Genomic DNA, 21,117 nt, shown 5'->3' on the forward strand with positions numbered 1-21,117 from the left:
GTTTCTGCCTGCGCCCTTGTAGGAGCTCCAGTGTGATCCCCTGGCTGCAGCCGACACACAGGGTCTGCATCTGACGAGAAGTCATGTGGGCGGGGGTGGCGGCAGCAGGGCGTCGGCAGCAGGGGCGTCGGCAGCAGGGGCGTCGGCCAGCAGGGGCATCAGCAGCAGGGGCATTGGCAGCAGGGGCTGGCAGCAGCGGTAGGAGCAGGATGACCAAAGTTGGCCCTCCTAATATCTGCCCTTTCCTCTAGGGGCAGATCTGCAACTCAGGGCAGGGGGGCCAGTGATGGAAGGGCCATCATCGGGATTAAAGTGGGATGAGTGGGCATTTCTTCGGCCTGACTCTCGGCAGTTTACCTGAGCGGTTAGGAATGGTATTGTGGGGACAAACCTCTGAGGAGATCGTGGGACTGGTAGTATACCCACAGTACAGGATGCAGGCATTTGGAGGGCCAACTGAAGAATGTATTTGAGGAGCTTCGTGTCCACCTCCTGGTTCTAACCTGGCGAAGGGATAATACTGGATGAGGTTGATCAAAGAGATCAACTCTCCCATGTGCCTATTGTAGTGCCCAATGATGGTAGGGCACTCTACACGAAACTCCTCATACATAACTCGGCCCTGCCGACATGTCTTCTTCCGCTGTACGATCTCCTCTTGGATGGGTTCATGACTCCTCGTAATTATGGGGACGAGTCAGACCCCCTTCCAACAGATGACGAAGACAGCTCCCTTCCGCCGCCACTCTGTCTCTCCTCTTGCCAGATGTTGCGGATGGCTAGCGAACCTCTTGAGGACATTTGGGGCCCTATGCACCAACCGAAGGGCACCACTGACGTTGCACACCTGCTTCATACAGTTCCTGGGCCAGGGATACCGAGTTATAATAATTATCCATAAACAGGTGGTATCCCTGGTTATGGAAACGATCCACAAGACTGAAAACAGTGTCACGCAGCGTGGAGAAGACCCCGGAATACACCGAGAAGTCCACGACGTATCCAGTGTTGGACTCGGTAATAAAAAAAAATTTCACTCCATATTTCTTCGGCTTCTTGGGGTTATACACTTTAATGCTAAGACGTCCTTTGTAAGGCATCATCCCCTCATCCAAACGAAAGGTTCTTTGAACCACGAGAATTTTGCACCGTTCACGAATGTACTCCAACACTGGACGGACTAAGATGAGGCGATCAGGGTTATTCCGGGGTACGTATAGCCTTCGGTTGAAGGCGTTGAAATACCTGTCCAATGCCAGGAAACTATCATGGGGCATAACGCCAGGCACATTGGTACTTAAAAATAAATTCCGCCTCCAATATTGCCTGACGTGGTAGCACGCATCATGCCAAAAAAAAATGTGGAGCTCGATTTCATCCTGGATTTCGTCAGTTCCTGACGACAGGTTCGAGTCCTTCACGATACCCGCCCTAGAGACTTAACCGATAATGATGCGAAAGAGATGCTACTTTTTCCTATTAGAGTGCTATGGTGCTATCTGAAGAGAACTTGCCATCTCAGGCCTGACTATCAACACCTCTTCCTTAGCACCGGGGTGACCGAGAAAGAAGTGTCCAAGAACACTATATCTTTCTGAAAGCAGGGATGTGGTCCAACCAGACCACCTTCATCTCCCTTCTACCTTCAGGATATTGCCCACAGGTCTGGACACTTTCTCCTTGGGATCTGTGGTAGCTGCTCAAAAAGTTGTGTAGCTTACCCTTGTCTTTAACAAGACAAGGTTGTATCTCGTCCTTGTGGTAACCGTATGAAAGGAGAGTGAATGAGAGTGTGACTGGCTTCTCTTCCTTCCTCCTTTCTTCTCTCTTCCTGCAGGCAGATAGAAGCGGTCGTCACATGCTGGAGAGGGCAATGATGCAGGTAAGCTATGTGACTGAGCTCTATTTTATCTTTTTAATTAGGGATAGAAGCTGATATCCATCCCTTCACTAACAAGGGGGGTAGTGGATAGCAGTAAGAAACAAATCCAATACTGTACATTTGGCCTCTTATGACTATAAGTTCTTGCTTGCTATTCATAAGAGGTACGCATGCCTCCCTCTTATGAATAAGTCCAGAGGTCTGCCCATTGGTCTTGCAGTGATCTCACTCTGATCATTTGGCCAGAGGCTAGGTTCCCCCCCCCCCCTTGCTCTTACGAGGGAACCTTGGTTGGGCAAACACCAGTATTTTCACAAGACTCAGATTCCTCCCACCAATCAGTGAGTCTTCCTTATGTAAAGGACTGATGGTTTGTATAACGTGTAGGAACAAATCACAGTTTTTTAAAGTAAATTGTATTTTTCCTAACTATACAAACCTGAGGCCCTTTACATATAGGCCCACCTCATGACACCCCTCAATTTGTTCCTGGGCCTAAAGCAAAATGGAATGATTACGTCCAGTCGGGCGGGGTTCCCAACTAGCGGACAAGCAGTTACTACCTAACTACCTTGTTATAGAATCTTACGACTGAGTTCCAGCTGGCGCTGAAAGTAATTCCTTATGTAAAGGACCTCAGGTTTGTATAGTTAGGAAAAATACAATTTACTTTCAAAAATTTGGATTTTTATAGACAAAATTTCCCAAAATATTAAAAAGTTCTCAACAAGGGTACTGTAATTGTGGTTGATCATTATCAAATGATATTTCTTTGTTGACTCATTGAGCTTCATTTTAATAAGAGAACTATTTGCTCTTCACTTGTAGTTACGTACTTGCTTTGCGTCAGTGTACTACATTCTATTGAAATGATGTGATATGTCATTATGTCGATGTTCAGGACTAGAGGTTTTTATTTGCCTTCACAGTTAACCTGTGGATTGGGTTGTAAAATAATGTTTGTAGCATTGCTCATACATTTCAGAGAAGCTTTAATATTACTTTAAAGTATCATGCACTTTCATCTTAATCTTTCATGCTTATTTCTCCACCTTGTTGTTGAATTAACTATGTACATAATTAACTTTATCCATTCAACTGATTTTCCTATCCATTTTACTGTAGTTTCCCTGACTAAGTTTTTTCTTAGCTAAGTTTTCCTCTTTTTTTTCACCCAGGAGATTTCTTTTCTTGCACCTTTTTTCTGTGAAGCTTCCTTAATAATTAAATGACTTATTTAGCTTGAAATATGTAAATGTAGGCACATTTTATCTAATAATGACTAAATGATTTAATCTTGAGAGTTCTCAAATCACCACTTAAAGGACCTCCTGTTGACTTAGCTTACTCAACCTATAGGGTAGTTTAAAATGGTTCTGCTCAATTAATTTTCCCTTGTGAAATCTAGAATTAGTTTTTTCTAGTAATTGACATTTTTTCTTTCAGAATCCATGGGAAGTTTATGGTCGAGGTGTAATGCTTTCTGCAGCAGGATTTTGTGGTGTGCAGGTAGTGCTAACATTTGTAACTTTATATGGTGCTTTAGTTGCTGTCACGGTTACCACATTCCGTAAGGCACTGACTATTTGTCTCTCTTTTGTGGTCTTCAGTAAACCTTTTACAATACAGTAAGTATCCTAAAAACTATGAAGTAAATTTACCTTGTCTTTTACTCATTCAATTGTATAATTTGCTAGCTTCCTATTGAAATATTTATTTGAGATATAAATTATAGTACTTGAGCATGAAAACAAGATCATACTGTATTATACAATTATTATTTATTTCTGTTGCCCTTATAGGTGGGTAATGAATGTATTTGTATTTTTATTCTCTGGACCTAATATGCATTTATTTTTATTATGGTGCTTGGTATGCATTGAATAGCTATTTATGAAATTAGACTCCTTGGTTCAAGAATGCATTTAGTGAAGCAAATTTTACCTTAGCATTTTAAAAGTTGATTCTACATAGAATCTTAAGAATGTCAACATCTAGTGTCACTTTTTTCCAAAGATAGTCAAACATTTATGAACAGTAAATTAATTATTTTTAAATTAATGGAGTATGTTAGTATATTTGGTATACATTGCTGAATTTACCTGTGTTATGTTCTGAGATTAAAGTCCCTTTTGCAACCATAAAATAAACAAACCTCCTTTGTTCATATATGAAACAAACCTTCGGTCTTGACATTAGGATATATACTAGCGCCAGCTGGACAACTGGTAGAATTAATAAAAAAAACTTGTGTGATCCAGGGACTATTGGCATCCGTAACCAGTCAGGGGGCATTGGTAGTTCCCACAATGCCTTGGGTATCCCTTGACCTATCAGTGTGATCCAGGGATTATTGGCATCTGTAACCAGTCAGGGGGCTTTGGTAGTTCCCACAATGCTTTGGGCATCCCTTGACCTATCAGTTACTTTCCTACTGCCTTTATGAGATGACGTAATCACTCGATCTCTTTAAAGCCGGTTTAGTTTTGTCCGTTTATTGTCATAGCTTTCCTTTTTATCTTTCTCTGGGTGATCTCAGTGTTGGTGTGATCTGCTAGGTTTGTGTAAGTTGTGAGATAATGGAGAATTTTGCTTCACCAATGGCACTTTCTTCAGGATCTTGCAAGAGACAAAGGAAATGCCCTGGAGTGAGTGGGTTTCCTTGTTCAAGATTCTTAACATCGTTGTCTACGGATCCTCACCCAACTTGTAGTAGGTGCTGAGAAAATGTATGTACTATTATCAATCCTTGTTCAGTTTGTCGCAGTTGGTTGGTGGAACAATGGAAGAAGTTTCATGGGAAAGACCAGTACAGAAGAAAAGAGACACAGCCATCTTTGGATGATCAAGTGTCTTCAGCTTCTTTTTTATCGGTTGTACATCACACTGTTCCATATGTTTCTTCACCTGGTTTTGATGTTTCCCATACCCCATCAGTAGTTTCTTTTAACAATTTGTTATTGGAAACACCAGGAGGGGTTTTGGGAAATTTTGTACATAGCTACACTCCTTTATTCCCGGCAGGAAGGTGGGGAGCATCTCCATCTTTGTCCCAGGTTTCAGCACCCAACGTGCAGAGGATGGAAGGAATGTGGTCGGCATTAGGCCTATCAGGCGTTCCAGCCTTGGAGGGGTTGTTATCCCACTATATGATGTCACGCTTCCCTCCAGGTCCTTCGACTATGAGTGTCCTGCATCCACCTGGTCTGGAATTTATGGGGACGAACTCTACGGCAATGGCAACGGCACCAATATTTCCGGCGATGCAAAATTTTGGAAACAGTTTTGCAGCATGTGCAGGGATACCAGCAGTAGTCACACAGCATCTCCCATCAATGTGGTAACATGACAACCAATGCCATCAATAACATTGCAAACTGACATGGCAGCCTGAAAGCAGTCTTCTTGTTGGCTCTGGCCTCGACCAAAAGGATGGGGGAGCTACATGGTCTGTCATATGTGGTGAAGCATTCCAGAGGTTGGAAGTCTATGGTCTTCGAATTTATTCCAGAATTCGTAGCCAAAACTCAAAACCCATCATTAGTAGATGACAGATTTGCCTTCTTTTTGATACCTTCTCTAGGAGAATTTGTGGATGATCACCCTCAAGAAATGCTGTTATGTCCTGTCAGAGTACTACGAGCTTACTTAAAAGAACGTGGCATCTCAGACCAGGATGCTGAAGGCTATTTGTGAGTACAGGACAGGCCAAGAAGGAAGTATCCAGGAATACAACAAAGTTGGTTGAGAGAAACTATCAGGAATGCATATTTGACAGAAGCTTGAGTGTCAAATAATCTTGGGAGAACTAGAGCTCATGATGTCAGGGGCCTGAGTGCTTCTTTGGCATTCAAGAAAAATATGTCTGTGGAGAGGATTTTGAAAGTAGGTGTTTGGCGATGCCAAACAACTTTCATTTCCTTTTATGTAAAGGATGTTGACCATAGATCCTTGGATGCGTTTTCCTTGGGTCCAGTGGTGGCTGCTCAACAAGTAGTATAGCTCATCCAGTACTCCTGGTGGGTCAGTCTAAGATTAAGGTATGAAAGTAGATTGAATGAGATGACTGGTCTCACTTCCTTCCTACATTTTCTCTCTACTTCTTTACCTACGGGCGGTAAGAGAGAGAGTACCACCATAAGCTGGAACGGAATAGATACAGGTGAGTGAGACAGCCATACTGTCAAGGTAATTAATATCATAGGATGCTTTTCAGTAGCAACACACCCCTCTCGGTAGCAGGGAGAGAGTGGGGTGATAATAGATCCACATACAGGGACTTGAGTTTCTTGCAAGCACAGATAGCTCTCCATCTTCCGTAAATGCAATAAGCTATGGCATTGTATAAAACACCCAGAAAAGGAAACCAATAGATTCTCATATATCTTTGGTTCTGAGGTTGTAGTCCATTGTCTTAGAATATGGTTATTCAGAAGTGGATGAAGGTGGGAAACTCCCAGTCACTTGAAGAGACTTGCCTCCCACTAATAAGTAAGTCTATCCTAATGTTAAGACCGAAGGTTTGTTTCATATATGAACAAATGACAAATTTTTAGTCAAACCTGAGGCGTTATCATATAAAGGCTCACCTCGAACCACCCCTCTAACAGTCTAAACTGGGTTGGAAGAGTAACTGATAGGTCACAGGATGCCCAGGGCATTGTGGGAACTACCAATGCCCCATGACCAGGTACAGATGCCAATAGTCCCTGGATCACACAAGTTTTTTTTTTATTAATTCTACCTGTTGTCCAGCTGGCACTAGTATATATCCTAATGTTAAGACCTCAGATTTTTTAGTTATGAAAAATACAAATTCGATTAAAAATGTCATGTTTTGATCATCTTTTAGCTCATGGCTAATGCATCTTTGTACTTGGCCTTGCAAATTAAAACATTCCTCATATAAGCATAATTTTTTTTCTGTTTACTTGTATGGTACTTTTATTTAATAGTACTAATCTCTTTATATCTCTCTAATCCGTCCAGTCCACCGCTTTTCTCATACTAACTCTTTCTTACTGCCTACTCAATATTCCCAAGGTAACAAATGTTTTGAAGCATCTGTTGAGACTTCTGTTACCTTTGATAAGTAGTACTGAATTTACCTCTTCATCTTTTTCACATAATCTACATGGCCCTTTGCTGACTATCTTGTCATGAAGTTATTTAGTTGCAATATAAAATCCTGTTTTTTTTTATTCCAGTCTTCTACCATGTCAAATTTCTATGACCTTTCATCTGATTCTGTTGTTGATATAGGATTTTCTGCTTTATGAGCCCTTTGCCTCCTTTTTTTGCATTCCTTTGCAGCCTCCCCATCACTATGATAATAACAGCTGGAACTGTCTGTATTTGAAGAGGCGACTTCAAACTAAAGGATCCAGGAGAGATGTGTTGATCCTTGTGGATACCTTTTGTCAGCTGAGGATGTATCAAACCTGTACTGTTACTTGTGTTGAAAAATTCAGTAGACACAATGTATACATTGAGCAGTAGTTACTGAGGGGGTCTCTTAAGGGTAAGTAAGGTCAAAATTGTAGGACACAAAGTCTTTGGAACAGAAGTCTCCAGCAAGAGAGTGGGCAAGACTAAAACAATCACCTCAATCAGTAGTCTGAGTTGCCAGTGCATAGAAGAGGAAAACCTTCCTTAATCTCACCAGGTACGCCTCTTACATAGAAGCTATCTCTGCCTTTTGATGAGAAACTACAGACAAGCAGGTAAGGTGATTGCTGAGCACTTAGGTATACAGTAATACCTTGACTACAAGTTTTTCTAGATATACAAACTGTTATGTTTTGCTGTAAGAAGCGAGCAAAACTTTAGGCTACAAGCAACGCTTTTCAAAAACATTCATAAAAAAACTGGAAGTTTTGCCACTGGGTAGGGCAGTGTTAGGCTGGGTACTAGTTAAAACATTTTTATGATAGTTGGGTACTAGTTCAAACATTTTTATGATAGCTGGGTAATAGTTAAATCATTTTAAAAAAATGACTTAGTAATTTTCAAATATTAATGTTAACGTAAACACAGCAAAATATCAAATTTAAAGTAAAATCCTTCAATATTGATCTCTCTCATAATGACATGCTAAATGAATAGTAAAATTTCTGATTCCCATTTTGTTTGCAGTTTCTCGGGATGTTAGCATGGCTGTCAATTCAGCAGTAAAAATTCACATATTAGTAGATGGTGTACCTACATAATTCTAATTATTATGCACAACCGCAGTACTAACCCCAGCTTGGGTCTTTGTTTTGTCTCCATACAACCAGATCAGTGTTTTTATGAATTTTTCATCGGCTAAGAATTTGGGTTTTATCACTGTCTCTGGCAAAGATTTCTAGCTTAGTGGCTTTAAACTCTAAATAAAGCAATGAGACTAGGTTTCACAATATTAGGTCTAGTATCACTGCGGGTTTCCTTCATGGTGTTCCATGATCAGCATCCCATGTAGCTTCAGTTCAAGCCAAAACCTTGTAGCATTAACAGGCAGACCGTCGGTGAACATTTGATAGCTTCAGTTGAAGCCTCAACCTTCTGGCATTAATAGGTAGACTGTGAGCGGATGCGTTGCAAACAAATTTTTTTTTCTTTAAAATGAGCAAGCACAATCATGAGCAAAGCTGTGCAATGAAGTTTTGTTTTAAACTTGAAAACAATACCACTGAAACTTGTGCAGAACTTCAACAGGCCTACAGGGAGACTGCTTTGTCAAGAGTACAGGTTTTCAGATGGTTCAGTGCATTTTCAGAAGGCTGAGAATCTGTTGAAGTTGAAGGCCATCAGTTTCAAGAAACGATAAAAATATAGAAGAAATCATAGACCTTGTACAATCTGCCCATCCGTTTATCATTAGATTGATTGCAGAGAAGCTAAATTTGAAACACACAACTATTCATAAAATTTTGACCAATTTAATGGGGAATGAATAAAATGTGTGAAAATTGTCCCGGAGGAAGTGAGGAAGATGATGGACAAAGGCCACTGGCAATTGGAGGACAGTGAGTGATCTCTCAACACTGAACCACTTTATCAGGAAGAAGAGGTTCAGGATGGTGATGTCTATAGACTTGAAGGACGCCTACTTTCAGATTCATATCCACCCTTCGTCTAGGAAGTTCCTCTGCTTCAGTCTTGGGGAGCAAGTATTCCAGTTCAAAGCCCTTTGCTTTGGTTGACAGCAGCTCCACAAGTGTTCGTAAGTGTCTTTACCCTAGTGTTGACATGGGCTCATGCTCAGAGGATTTTCCTGTTGAGAGATCTTAACGATTGATTGGTCTTGGCAAGTTCCCAAGAAAGACGGTTTCGGGTCAGGTACTGTCTTCTCCACTTTTGTCATAGCCTTAGGTATAGCCATAAATCTGGAAAAGTCCAATCTTTTTCCCAAAAATAGAGGATTCTATACCCGGGAATGATGATAGATACAGCATCGTTGAGGGTTTTTCTATCGGACCAGAGGTTAGAGAAGTTGAGGACTGCAGCTCGCTCCTTCCTTTTGAGGGCAGAGCAACCAGCCCACCAGTGGCAAGTACTTCTGGACCTCTTGACTTCTTTAGAGAAGTTGGTCCTTCATGGGCGTCTTCATATTCAATCACTGCAGTGGCGACTAAAGAAGTTTTGGTCCCAAGCAGGAGATTCCCCTCAGCTCCAGGTCCTTCTGTTAACAGAGATGAGAAGCAACTTCTGTGGTGGTGAGAAGTGACTTCTGTGGTGGTTGGATGACCCGAATCTAACAGTGGGAGTTTCTCTTCATTCACCCGCTCTGGATCTTCTCCTGTTTTCAGACGCCTCCAAAGAATGGGGTGCTCATCTGGAAGAGCTCCTGACTTTGGGGGCATGGAGCTCTCAGGACAAGCAACTCCACATTGTGTTTGAGTAGAAAGCTGCTTCCTGGGTCTTCAGGAGTTTGGGAGAGGGTAGTAGGCCACTCCATTGTTCTGATGTCAGACAACGCTACAGTGGCAGTGTGTATGAACAAACTGGGTGGCTGGTGTCACGCCAACTGCACTCATTGACAGTTGAATTGCACTAGTAGGTGATTGACAACTCGGTTGAGCTCATGGCCAGGTACATTCCGGGCAAAAGTTAAGTGGCCGACAAGTTGTTAGGCTCAAGTTCTGGGTATAGAGTGGTCTTTGCATAAGGACAAAGCAGACAGGCTATTCCATCTATGGGGAAGAAGACCCATATTAGATCTCTACTATGCAGTGCACCAGAAAGCTTGAGGTCTACTGTTCAGTGGTCCTAGATCCATTCGCTGTGGTAGAGGATGCCCCGCAGCATCCTTGGGACAACTAGAAGTTTACACCTTTCCTCCATTCTGCCTGATCCATCATGTCCTGAACAGAGTGATGGGTTCTGAGAATCTCAGGATGACCCTAGTAGCTCCTTTGTGGCCAAGCAGAGTGGTTCCCAGATCATCTATCTCTTCTCTCAGCTGTGGTGAGAGAGATACCCTCTTGGCACAACTTTCTCTGCCAACCTCTTGTAGAGAGGTACCACCAATTGGTAGTGTACCAGGGCAAGTGGGCCGTCTACTGTGATTTGTGTTGTCGACGGGTTTTCTCTTCACTTGGAACTGGTTCAGCAGGTACCAGTGGACTTTCTCATCTTTCTCATAACAGAGAAATTTCTTTCTGTTTCTGTGGTCAAGGGCTAGAGGGCTGCCTTAGGATTAATTCATCTGAAAGACATGGACATAACTTCATCTTGTGAAATCTTTACATATGTTGTTCAAGAGCTTTGAGCAGTCTTGTTTATCTAGGGAACTCAAACCTCTTACGTTGGACCTTACTATGGTGCCGAGTTCTCAGTTGAGCTCAATTTGAACCCAAGTGTCAATCGTCAGACAGGGAACTGACTTTGAAGACAGGAAGACAGTTTTCCTTCTGTCTTTGGCTTCCTTGAAAAGATTTGGTGAGCTCCATGGTTTAGATTATGACGTAAAACACACCAGGGGTTGGGGGACCCGCAGCTTTCAAATTTGTCCAGGAATTTGTGGCAAAGACTCAAAATCCTTCAGTTCATGATGACAGATTTTCCTTATTTTCCATTCCTTCCCTAAAGGAGTTTTTTTAACAACAATCCTCAAGAATTACCTCTGTTGCATCAGAGCACTGCGTTATCTAAAAAGGACTCGCCACCTAAGACCTAGGTTCGTTGACTTCTTAGCAAGGGCCAGGCCAAGAAAGAAGTGTCCAAGAGTACCTTTTCATTTTGGCAAAGTGAGGTGATTAAGAAAGTCTACTCATCGTCAAGTTCTGTCACCAATACTGTGCATGCAAGAGCACATGATATCAAAGGAAAAAGTTCCTTCGTGGCATTTGAGAAAAACTTGTCTGTTCTCTGTTAATAGGATTTTGAATGTTGGTCCCTGGCTTCATCAGACCACTTTCACTTCCTTCTACTTATGAGATATTGCCCACAGGTCCTTGGACACTTTTTCATTGGGTCTGATGGTGGCTGCTCAAGTTGTGTAGCTCATCCAGTGCCCCTGGCAGGACAGTTCATATCTTGCCTAAGAAGATAGTGTGGAAGAGAGAATGAGTGAGATGACTATGACTGGTCTCTCATTCCCTTTTTTCTTTTTTTTAATACCTACGGGGAGCAGGTTGAAGGCTACACACATCATACACTGGAACTGGCTTGATGCAGGCGAGTTTGGCAACCATATTGTTACAGCACTTTTTATGTTCCACACAACTTACAAATCTGCTTCTTAGTAGCTTCCACTCCTCTCTCCAACAGGGAGGGAGTGGTGGTGACAAACCCTTTTTGTGTAGTGGGCATGGTTTGTTGTTTGAACAGATATAGTTCTCTTTGACTTCCATACATGCAATGAATCTGGACATGTTACGTTATTTATTCCCAGTGGACTAAATGTTAGATACCCATATATCTTACATCTCAGAGGCTTAGGTCCTCTTCCTGAGAATCCTCTTTTCTATTAAGAGTGGTCAGGTGTGTAGAACCTCCAGTTGGTTCAGGGTTTTCATACCTCCCTCCAAGTGTGAGTTTATCCTAATGTTAAGACTGAAAGTTTGTTCTGCATATAAACAAATGACCCACTTCTATCTCATCTACATTTTAAATGCCAGATGCCACAGATTCCTTGCATATATACTAGTAGTACAATTTTTTTTAATGTGTTTTAACCAGTTTCCAGCTGGCAATAGAAGATTTATCTTAATGTTAAGTCCTCAGGTTTGTTAGCTATGAAAAATACAAATTAAGTAAACATTTGTCATTTTGAAGTATGATTAAGGCAGCATTGTTTGGTCTGCTACACTACTTGTATTCACCTCATTTGATTAAGTATTTTAGAATTTCAAGAATACCCTGCAGTACTTTGATATTCTGCAGGGTGTATTCTTGAAATTCTATCATATTTAATTAAATGATGCATTCACTTTTAGCCAATAATTAGTTTTTATATGTAAATTTAAGTCATGGTTAGAACAGTGCAGTATGTAACTGTACTATATTTTAGAACTTTCAACTTGGAAAAAAATAAACACAACTACTAACAGAAGCACAGACACAAAAGCCAATGACTGAATAAGAAAAAGTGTAGAGAGTAGGTATTATGGGCCAATTAGTAACCTGACAATGAAGAACCCAGGCTTACAGGTTTAGACAGGCAAACATCAGCCATGTTTCAGCATCTGCTGCTATGTCTAGCTAGCTTTCCAGATTATTCTGTAAAATACAAAATAGGGTTTTGATTTTTCCAAAAAGTTGAAGTCTGTTAAGTTAAGGTGCTACTATATATGATTACTGGAGTTGTGATGCGCAACTTTTTTTTGAATAGAATTGAGGAATTAATGCATCAGTGGGTCAGATTGGGTCTTCCCTTAACAATGGGAAGTCTCACTCATTTTTTGACTGGCCCTGATAATGGTTGTAAGATCATGCAAAAAAATCAAAGGATTGTATATAGAAATTTTTCATTTTTTATTTTTAACCGAGGTAAAACTGTTTGATTAATGTCAGTGTTCTTTGTTTTTCAGTTATATATGGGGAGGTTTGCTGGTGGTATTTGGAATATATCTCAACATCTATGCAAAGAAAAAAATGGGCTCAGTTTCTCTTTTCGTGTCTTTACAGCAATTTTATATTCGTGTTCAGAGAATGTTTGCTCCTAAAATAAGTAGTATTAAAGACAGTGACAAAGTAATGTTGCAAGTCTAGCTGCTGTTAAATCTAGAAATTTCTGTGATGTTCAAATATTTGTAATATATATTTTTGAATGATTTTGTTACCACTGTAGTGAATAATTTCCATCAGATTTTGATAGAATAAATTCATTTATTCTGAGGCAAATAATTGACGATTATAAATAAGCTAGCATGAATGTTTTATTTATAATATATGTGAGATTTTTTTTATGTTGCGTAAGAGATGTTTTTATTGAAATTTCAGTGCTATAGTATTGTTTAATGAAGTATTCATGAAAATGTTACACATTTGTACAATTTACTTGAATACATTTCTTTTATTAGGACCATTACACATAGTTTAAGGCAGGGAATATAGAATTATGTAGACCTTATAATAAAATAAAACTACCTATAGTTTAAAAGGTGGATAATATTTCCACTTAGTAAAAGCTCCCCATCAAACATACATGCTTGCTTTCCAGTCTGGCTTTTGACAAGCTGTGTAGTGGTGCTTTTAATGTATCCTCATCATCATCATCATCATCATCATCATCATCAATGCTTCCAGCTCTGAGTGACTAAATGGGCTTCTGTGAAACTCCACCACTCATGTCTTTCCAGTGCTTTATTTTTCATTCATCACTCTCCACTCACCTACACCTACCTTTTCAGTTCTTATCTCAGTAGGTCTAGGTCTTCTAACTTTCCTGGTGCCTACTGGATCCCAGTTTACACTTAAAGAACTGACCTCCCAGGGATAGTGTGAAGGACATGTCTAAGCCAACTCCTTCTCCTTTGCATTATCATCTAAACTTCTTATGGAACTTAAAAATTATACCATACAGGAAATTATGTAACTCTGTCCTGTCATATATATAATTTAATATTCTTCTTGAAAGCTTTATTCTCAAATCCACAAAATTTTCTAGATATTGTTTCCTTTTTACATCGTGATTCACATCCAGATAGTTACAAATTTTTTGCTAGTTATATATAATCTTATTGTATAGTTTCAATTTATTTGATTTCCAAATCTTATTCACCCTGCTCATTATTTGATGTCTTTTATTCTCATTAAATTCCAACTTGGGAAAACCTCTGCATATTAATGTTTGAAAGATTCAACCTCATTAATCCTTCCTCCATCTTAAGTCATCCCTTGGCACTCTTTGTTCACATTACTTCTGTTTTTCTTATATTTATTTAGAGTGCCTTTTCTGTAGATATATGATACATTCTATTAAGCAAGCATTTAAATGATGTGTTTTTTTTATTGAAACTGCATCCTTTTTTGTCTCAACTTTGTCATGAATCTGAACCTCTCTTGATCTCTAGCCACTTTTTTAAATTCTAAATTCTTTGGCAAGTGCAAACAGGATAAGGGTAATATACTCTCTAGTAATACCCAATATTTACTGCAAATTAACTTGACATCTGCCATTCATGGATAATTTCAGTTAGCTTTACAAATTTTTCCAGAATGTTATAGTGATGTAAAACCTTCTGTAGTATGTACTGGTTTGTGGATGTTGTCAACTGCCTCCCTGTAATTAACCCTTAAACGCCAAAGCGGTATTTTAAAAATCGTCTCCCGTATGCCAGCGACGTTTGCGAGTGAGCGCCGAAGCGGAAAAAATGTTTTTTTCAAAAAATCACAGCACGCTTAGTTTTTAAGATTAAGAGTTCATTTTTGGCTCCTTTTTTTTCATTGCCTGAAGTTTAGTATGCAACCATCAGAAATTAAAAAAAAATATCATCATATATAAATATTGGGATATATGACAGCGCAAAAAAAATTTTCATATATAATTGTATACAAATCGCACTGCGAGCAAAACGGTTAAAGCTAACAAGTTCATTTTTTTTCATTGTATTGTACACTAAATTGTGATCATTTTGGTATATAACACATTGTAAAATGCTCAAGGCAACACAGAGAAAATATTATCACAAAATGATGCATGAATTAGTAACAAACGGACGTAAAAAAAAGCTGTTTTCAAAAATTCACCATAAATCGAAATATTGTGCTAGAGACTTCCCATTTGTTGCAAAATGAAGGTAATTGATTGAATATTACTAGACTGTAAGTGTTGTAGCTTACAATTGCAGTTTTCGACCATTTCGGTCAAGTTTAAAGTTGACCGAAGGACGAATTTTTTCTATTTATCGTTATTTATATGAAAATATTTCAAAACTGATAAAAGCTACAACCATAGGTTGTTTTTCGTTGTATTCTACATGAAATTGCGCACATTTTCATATATAAAACTTTATGTAACGGCTAATTTAAAATGGTGCAAACATTACGACAATCGGACGAAAAAATTTCTGATTTTTTTGGAAGAGTTACCGTGCAGACATAAGAAAAAGTTTATTTCATAAATTCACCATGAATCGAAATATTATGCTAGACTTCCAATTTGTTGCAAAATAAAGGTAAATGATTGAATATTACTATAATGTAATAGTTTTAGCTTGCAATTGCGTTTTTTGACCATTTCGGTCGAGTCAAAGTTGACCGAAGGTTGAAATTTTTGCACATCGTTATTTATGTATGAAAATACTTCAAAACTGATAAAAGCTACACCCATGGGTTATTTTTGGTTGTATTCTACATGAAATTGTGCACATTTCCATATATAAAACTTTATGCAACGGCTAATTTAAAATGGTGCAAACATTATGACAATCGGACGAAAAAATTTCCGATTATTTTCGTTAGAGTTACCACACGGACGTAAGGAAAAAGTTTTTTTTTCTTAAATTCACCATAAATCGAAATATTGTGCTAGAGACTTCCAATTTGTTGCAAAATAAAGGTAAATGATTGAATATTACTAGAATGTAAGAGTTTTAGCTAACAATTGCGTTTTTTTACCATTTCGGTCGAGTCAAAGTTGACCGAAGGTTGATATTTTTGCACTTATCGTTATTTATATGAAAATATTTCAAAACTGATAAAAGCTACAACCATGGGTTATTTTTGGTTGTATTCTACATGAAATTGTGCACATTTCCATATATAAAACTTTATGTAACGGCTAATTTAAAATGGTGCAAACATTACGACAATCGGACAAAAAATTTCTGGTTTTTTCGGAAGAGTTACCGCGCAGACGTAAGGAAAAAGTTTTTTTCATAAATTCACCATAAATCGAAATATTGTGCTAGAGACTTCCAATTTCTTGCAAAATGAAGGTAAATGATTGAATATTACTAGAATGTAAGAGTTTTAGCTTACAATTGCGTTTTTTGACCATTTCGGTAGAGTCAAATTTGACCGAAGGTTGAAATTTTTGCACTTATCGTTATTTATATGAAAATATTTCAAAACTGATAAAAGCTACAACCATGTGTTGTTTCTTGTTGTGTTCTACATGAAATTGCGCACATTTTCATATATGTATAATACTCCATTTAATGGCTAATATAAAATGGTGCAAAAATTATGTTAAAGTGACGAAATAATTTTTTAGTGCGAGAAGAAAGAAATTCGCGCTTGCGCGCCTGGGTAACGATTGTAAACAAAACAACGCCTTTATCTGTGAGCTCCCAGCATCCCCCAAGTCGCGTAATTAAAAAGTTTTCGCCTAGTAGGCCTATAACTATTTTTCCGCGAATTTTTAAAAAACTTTTTTATATCTACGTACCATACGTCCAATCGGCACCCAACAGACAATTTATATCGACGTTTAATACGTCCAATCGGCGTTAAAGGGTTAATCAGGCAGTCCCCAGTTATTGGCGGACTCTGTTAGCGGTGATCCTGTTTTATGACGCTTATCTAGCGCCATTAAATCATCAATTTATGATGCCATAACGGTGCCATGTAAATTCCACCCACGAAAATTTCTCCCAGAAAATTCCACCCATGAAAATTTCACCCTTGTAAAATTCCACCCATGAAATTTCCACCCAAAAAAGATTTCTTTTATAAATGGAAAATATGGGAAATAGGACACACAGGTAATGTAAAAAAGTGATCTTTGAATTAGTTGAAAATATAAAAACACAGATAATGTAAAAAGCATTTTTAATCTTTGAGTTGAAAATATAAAAAACAAAATTATATTTAAACATTTTTATAAGTTAAAATCAGTTCTTAATTCAACCTATATCAGATAGTAGTATAAACAGAAACAAACATGAAATTTTATTCATGCAAGTTATATGTTATACCTTTTAAAAATTCAATAATGCATGATGGTTCATAATTTTCAACGAGATGTATCAGGCTTTCATTTACAAACTTGTATTTTTTTCTTTTTTTAGCCGCATCTCCTCATCTTAAATGAATAATTTTAGTTTAGGTAAGAGCCTCCTCATTTTGGAGTGAAGAGCAAAGTGCCCATAAATTTTAATAGATACTTGTAGCAACACAATTAAAGTACTATTAAAACCTTCCACATGATTGTTCGTCCTCAGAAAGGCATTTAGAGTATGTTCATGTACATTCCACAATTTGATTGGGAAAAAGAGGTTCAACTCTTCGTCTCCGTTCCCCTCTTCCACGCTGAACACCAATATGTGGGTATATCTTCGTCATCGGAAAGTAGTTCAAAACCATCAACAACATCATGGATGGGCAAAAATGCCAAAGCACTAAAGCATTTCACTTTCAATGCAAACGAAGAGTCAGTATTATACTGAACCTTCTTACCTAGTTCACAAATCTTATGCCAGCAGGACTGACGTAAATAAAATCAACATCCTGATATATCAGCACTTACAAACACTGACGTGAAGGCATTGTGCAAAGATAATTCAAAGTCCATGATGCATTGCATTGGTTTACTGTTTGGCCGTAGTTCAGAATCTTCTTATAGGTGGCCTCTTGTTTATTAGGCAATAGTGCAAAAACTCGAGGGAAACTCCTTCCTTTAGCAATGAAATGGATTGTGAATAGCTGATGGGTCTAGAGATTTGGAGAAGCTTTCAACGTTCCATCACAGGACCATAATTACGTTATTTGCCGACAGATCATCCAACCCCGTTTCTGTTGTAAGTATTAAAATACGGTGCGAGTCCTCTATACCACTATCATACGCTAAAAAAAAGTGATCCATCAGGAAGATATTTATAAGAATCTGGAATTTCATATCCTGTGCGAGATGTTGGAAGAGCAGGAATCCCTAAAGTAGTTCGTCTCCAGTTCTGAATATCACGGGAAAGGTATTACACGTTTTGTAGCCGTGATTTTCTATTCTCATCTAATGGCTGAGTGGCACCTGCAATTATATCTGTGGTCGATGGTACACATCCTCCATAAACTGTATCACGAATTGCTCTCACTGCTAGCAACTCGTGCTTCAATAGCTGCTTGTGAAGCGGCATGAGTATGCTTACCCAACCTATACAGCAATGTAGGCTTACTACAATTACAAGGCGTGTGAATTCGAGCCTTGCAGCCTTGATAAAATAGTTCGCGTCGCCAGTATGTTTTCGCTTTTGTGGGATTATTACGGTGCTTCTCATATACATAGTTTTTCTTGTCACACAATTTCTTCTTTCTCTTTTCTCATGTAGTAAACTTTAAGGCCATTGTAAATATTCAAAACATAAAATGGCTTCAATGAATATACTAAACAAGAAATGGCTCTAGTTATTTTATGAAGTTCTCACAAAGGAAAACCATAAAGAAGACAACTATTTAAATTAAGTAAACAAAATTTTAAATACACTTTGGTAAAGATAGTGGTTGTTTAATGAATATGGTTCTTTAAAGTAATTACCATTATGTAAAGATGGTGGTTGTTTTATGATGATGGTTGTTTAACAATGATGGTTGTTTAATTTAATTAAACAGAAAGAGGGGGAAAGAGATTGAGGAAGATAAAATTTTATTGAATAATATTTTCGAAGGGTGGAATTTTCGTGGGTGGAATTTTCTGGATGGAATTTTTGTTTTGAGCACCATAAGGTGCCGATGATAGAGTTATAGCGCCATAACTTACCAAATAGAGGTGCCATTAACTGGTTAAATGGCAAGTTTCAGTTAATGGTGGTTTTCGCTTATCAGCACCCGGCTGAGAACGGAACCCTCACTGATAACTAACTGGGGATGGCCTGTAGTATGTGTAAGACCAGCTTTTCTGTTCCCGAAAAGTGTTGATAAACTTCTGAGGATGAGCATACGTACTGAATATTTACATTACAACCAACTTAACTGCAATGTTTATAGTTATCACATTCAGTCAGACAACTTTTCTTTGATACCTTAACTATGACTTCCATATGCCAATCATATGGCTTTATTTCCTCATTACACATGCTGCATAACAGTCTTCTTAGCACATAAGATGTCAATTCAGTTTTGCTGAAATCATCTCTGCAATGATTCTCCTGAGTTTTTTTATTACTGATTCACCATCCAAACTTGGAATTCCTCCACAAGCACATTCGGGTTTTTGTCAGCTTAAGGTAAATAAATCAGATTATCCCCATCATATGTCTTGCTAATGACCCAGAAAAAGTGTTCCTCCCAACATTGTCATTCTTCTTCTAATAGTATTACCCAATCTCTCCTTTTGACAGGATTTTTTTTTTCTTTGATCCCTAGGTATTTGATTAATAATTCTGTGTGATACCATAATACCAGTACCTCTCCATACATACACAGCCTTTTTGTTCAAATATACTCTTGTCTCTTCCTTATCATCACTTTACTTCCCTTTATTATTATTATTATTGTTATTGTTGTTATTATTATTTTTTTGTCTATCACAGTCCTCCAATTCGACTGGGTGGTATTTATAGTGTGGGGTTCCATGTTGCATCCTGCCTCCTTAGGAGCCCATCACTTTTCTTACTATGTGCGCCATTTCTAGGATCACACACTTCTTCATGAGTCTTGGAGGTACTTCAGCCTATAGTTTTTCCAGATTCCTTTTCAGGGATCTTGGGATCGTGCCTAGTGTTCCTATGATTATTGGTACAATTTCCACTGGCATATCCCATATCCTTCTTATTTCTATTTTCAGGTCTTGATACTTATCCATTTTTTCCTTTTCTTTCTTTTCAACTCTGGTGTCCCATGGTATTGCGACATCAATGAGTGATATTTTCTTCTTGATTTTGTCAATCAACGTCACGTCTGGTCTATTTGCAAGTTTTTGCATGATATTATCTCCATGTATCATATGCTTTTTCAATGTCAAAAAATATTGCCACTTAATTTTTTCTGATCAAATCCTTTTTTGATATATCTTCAAGACAGGTTACTGGATCAAAGCTTGATTGATCAGCTATTGATCCCAATTGCATTTGTGTTAGAATTGAATTTTTTATGACAAATGTTAGTTGTGTATTGACCATTTTTTCTAGTATTTACATAAACAGCTTGTCAAAGATATTGGTCTATAATTGGATGGATTACTTAAATCTTTCCGAGGTTTGTTTATTGGTTCCATTTATCTGGAAAAACACATTTCATCCAGATGTTATAGAATTTTAGTAAATATGATTTGGCAATGGGCTAGTGTTTGTATCATTTCAAATGATATTTTATCATGGCCTGGGGCTGATGGATGACATGAATTTAGAGCATTATTTAATTCTCCCATATTAAATGCATAATTATATTCTAGATCTAAAATAGTTTTAAAACTGAGTATGGTACTTTTACTGAGTATGGTACTTTTTCCTTGTGTTCTTATATTTTGAAAATGTTCTTTTGGAGTGTGCACTTCTGTGTTCAAAGTGTTTCCCTGTTATATTTGATATTTCATATGGGTCATGATATAATTTCCCATATTAGTTTATTGCACTTCTTGGGTGTCTTATATATTCTTTGTGAATTTTCCTTATTTTTTGCCAAATATCTTTATCTCTCATAGATGTATTTGTTGACAAGCTTGATACATAATTTTTCCATGATGATATTTTCTCAGATATTAAAAGTTTTTGGAATATGGCATAATTTATTACATAATTTTACTTCACACTTGACTTAGCATGTTTTATTTAGGGTTCTTCATCTTCTCCCTGAAATATATCTAAATTTGCAATTTGCTATTGCAATGTTTTTTACTGCACCCTAGGTCTAATCCAGTAGGGAAAGTTACTGTC

At 38.1% G+C, this 21,117-nt stretch overlaps 1 protein-coding gene across 1 annotated transcript; it reads left to right on the plus strand.

Annotated features, from left to right (window-relative positions):
- Positions 1 to 3,328: 3,328 nt before the first annotated feature.
- LOC135222827 (adenosine 3'-phospho 5'-phosphosulfate transporter 2-like) lies at positions 3,329 to 17,865 on the plus strand (the record flags this gene model as incomplete). The annotated part of the gene is given in 2 exon segments (XM_064261143.1): positions 3,329 to 3,510; positions 12,898 to 17,865. Coding segments are annotated over 2 exon segments (363 nt in total), but the record flags the coding sequence as incomplete, so codon positions are not given.
- Positions 17,866 to 21,117: the final 3,252 nt, after the last annotated feature.

The sequence above is a fragment of the Macrobrachium nipponense genome, chromosome 8 (genome assembly GCF_015104395.2).
Source record: "Macrobrachium nipponense isolate FS-2020 chromosome 8, ASM1510439v2, whole genome shotgun sequence".
NCBI lineage: Eukaryota > Metazoa > Arthropoda > Malacostraca > Decapoda > Palaemonidae > Macrobrachium > Macrobrachium nipponense.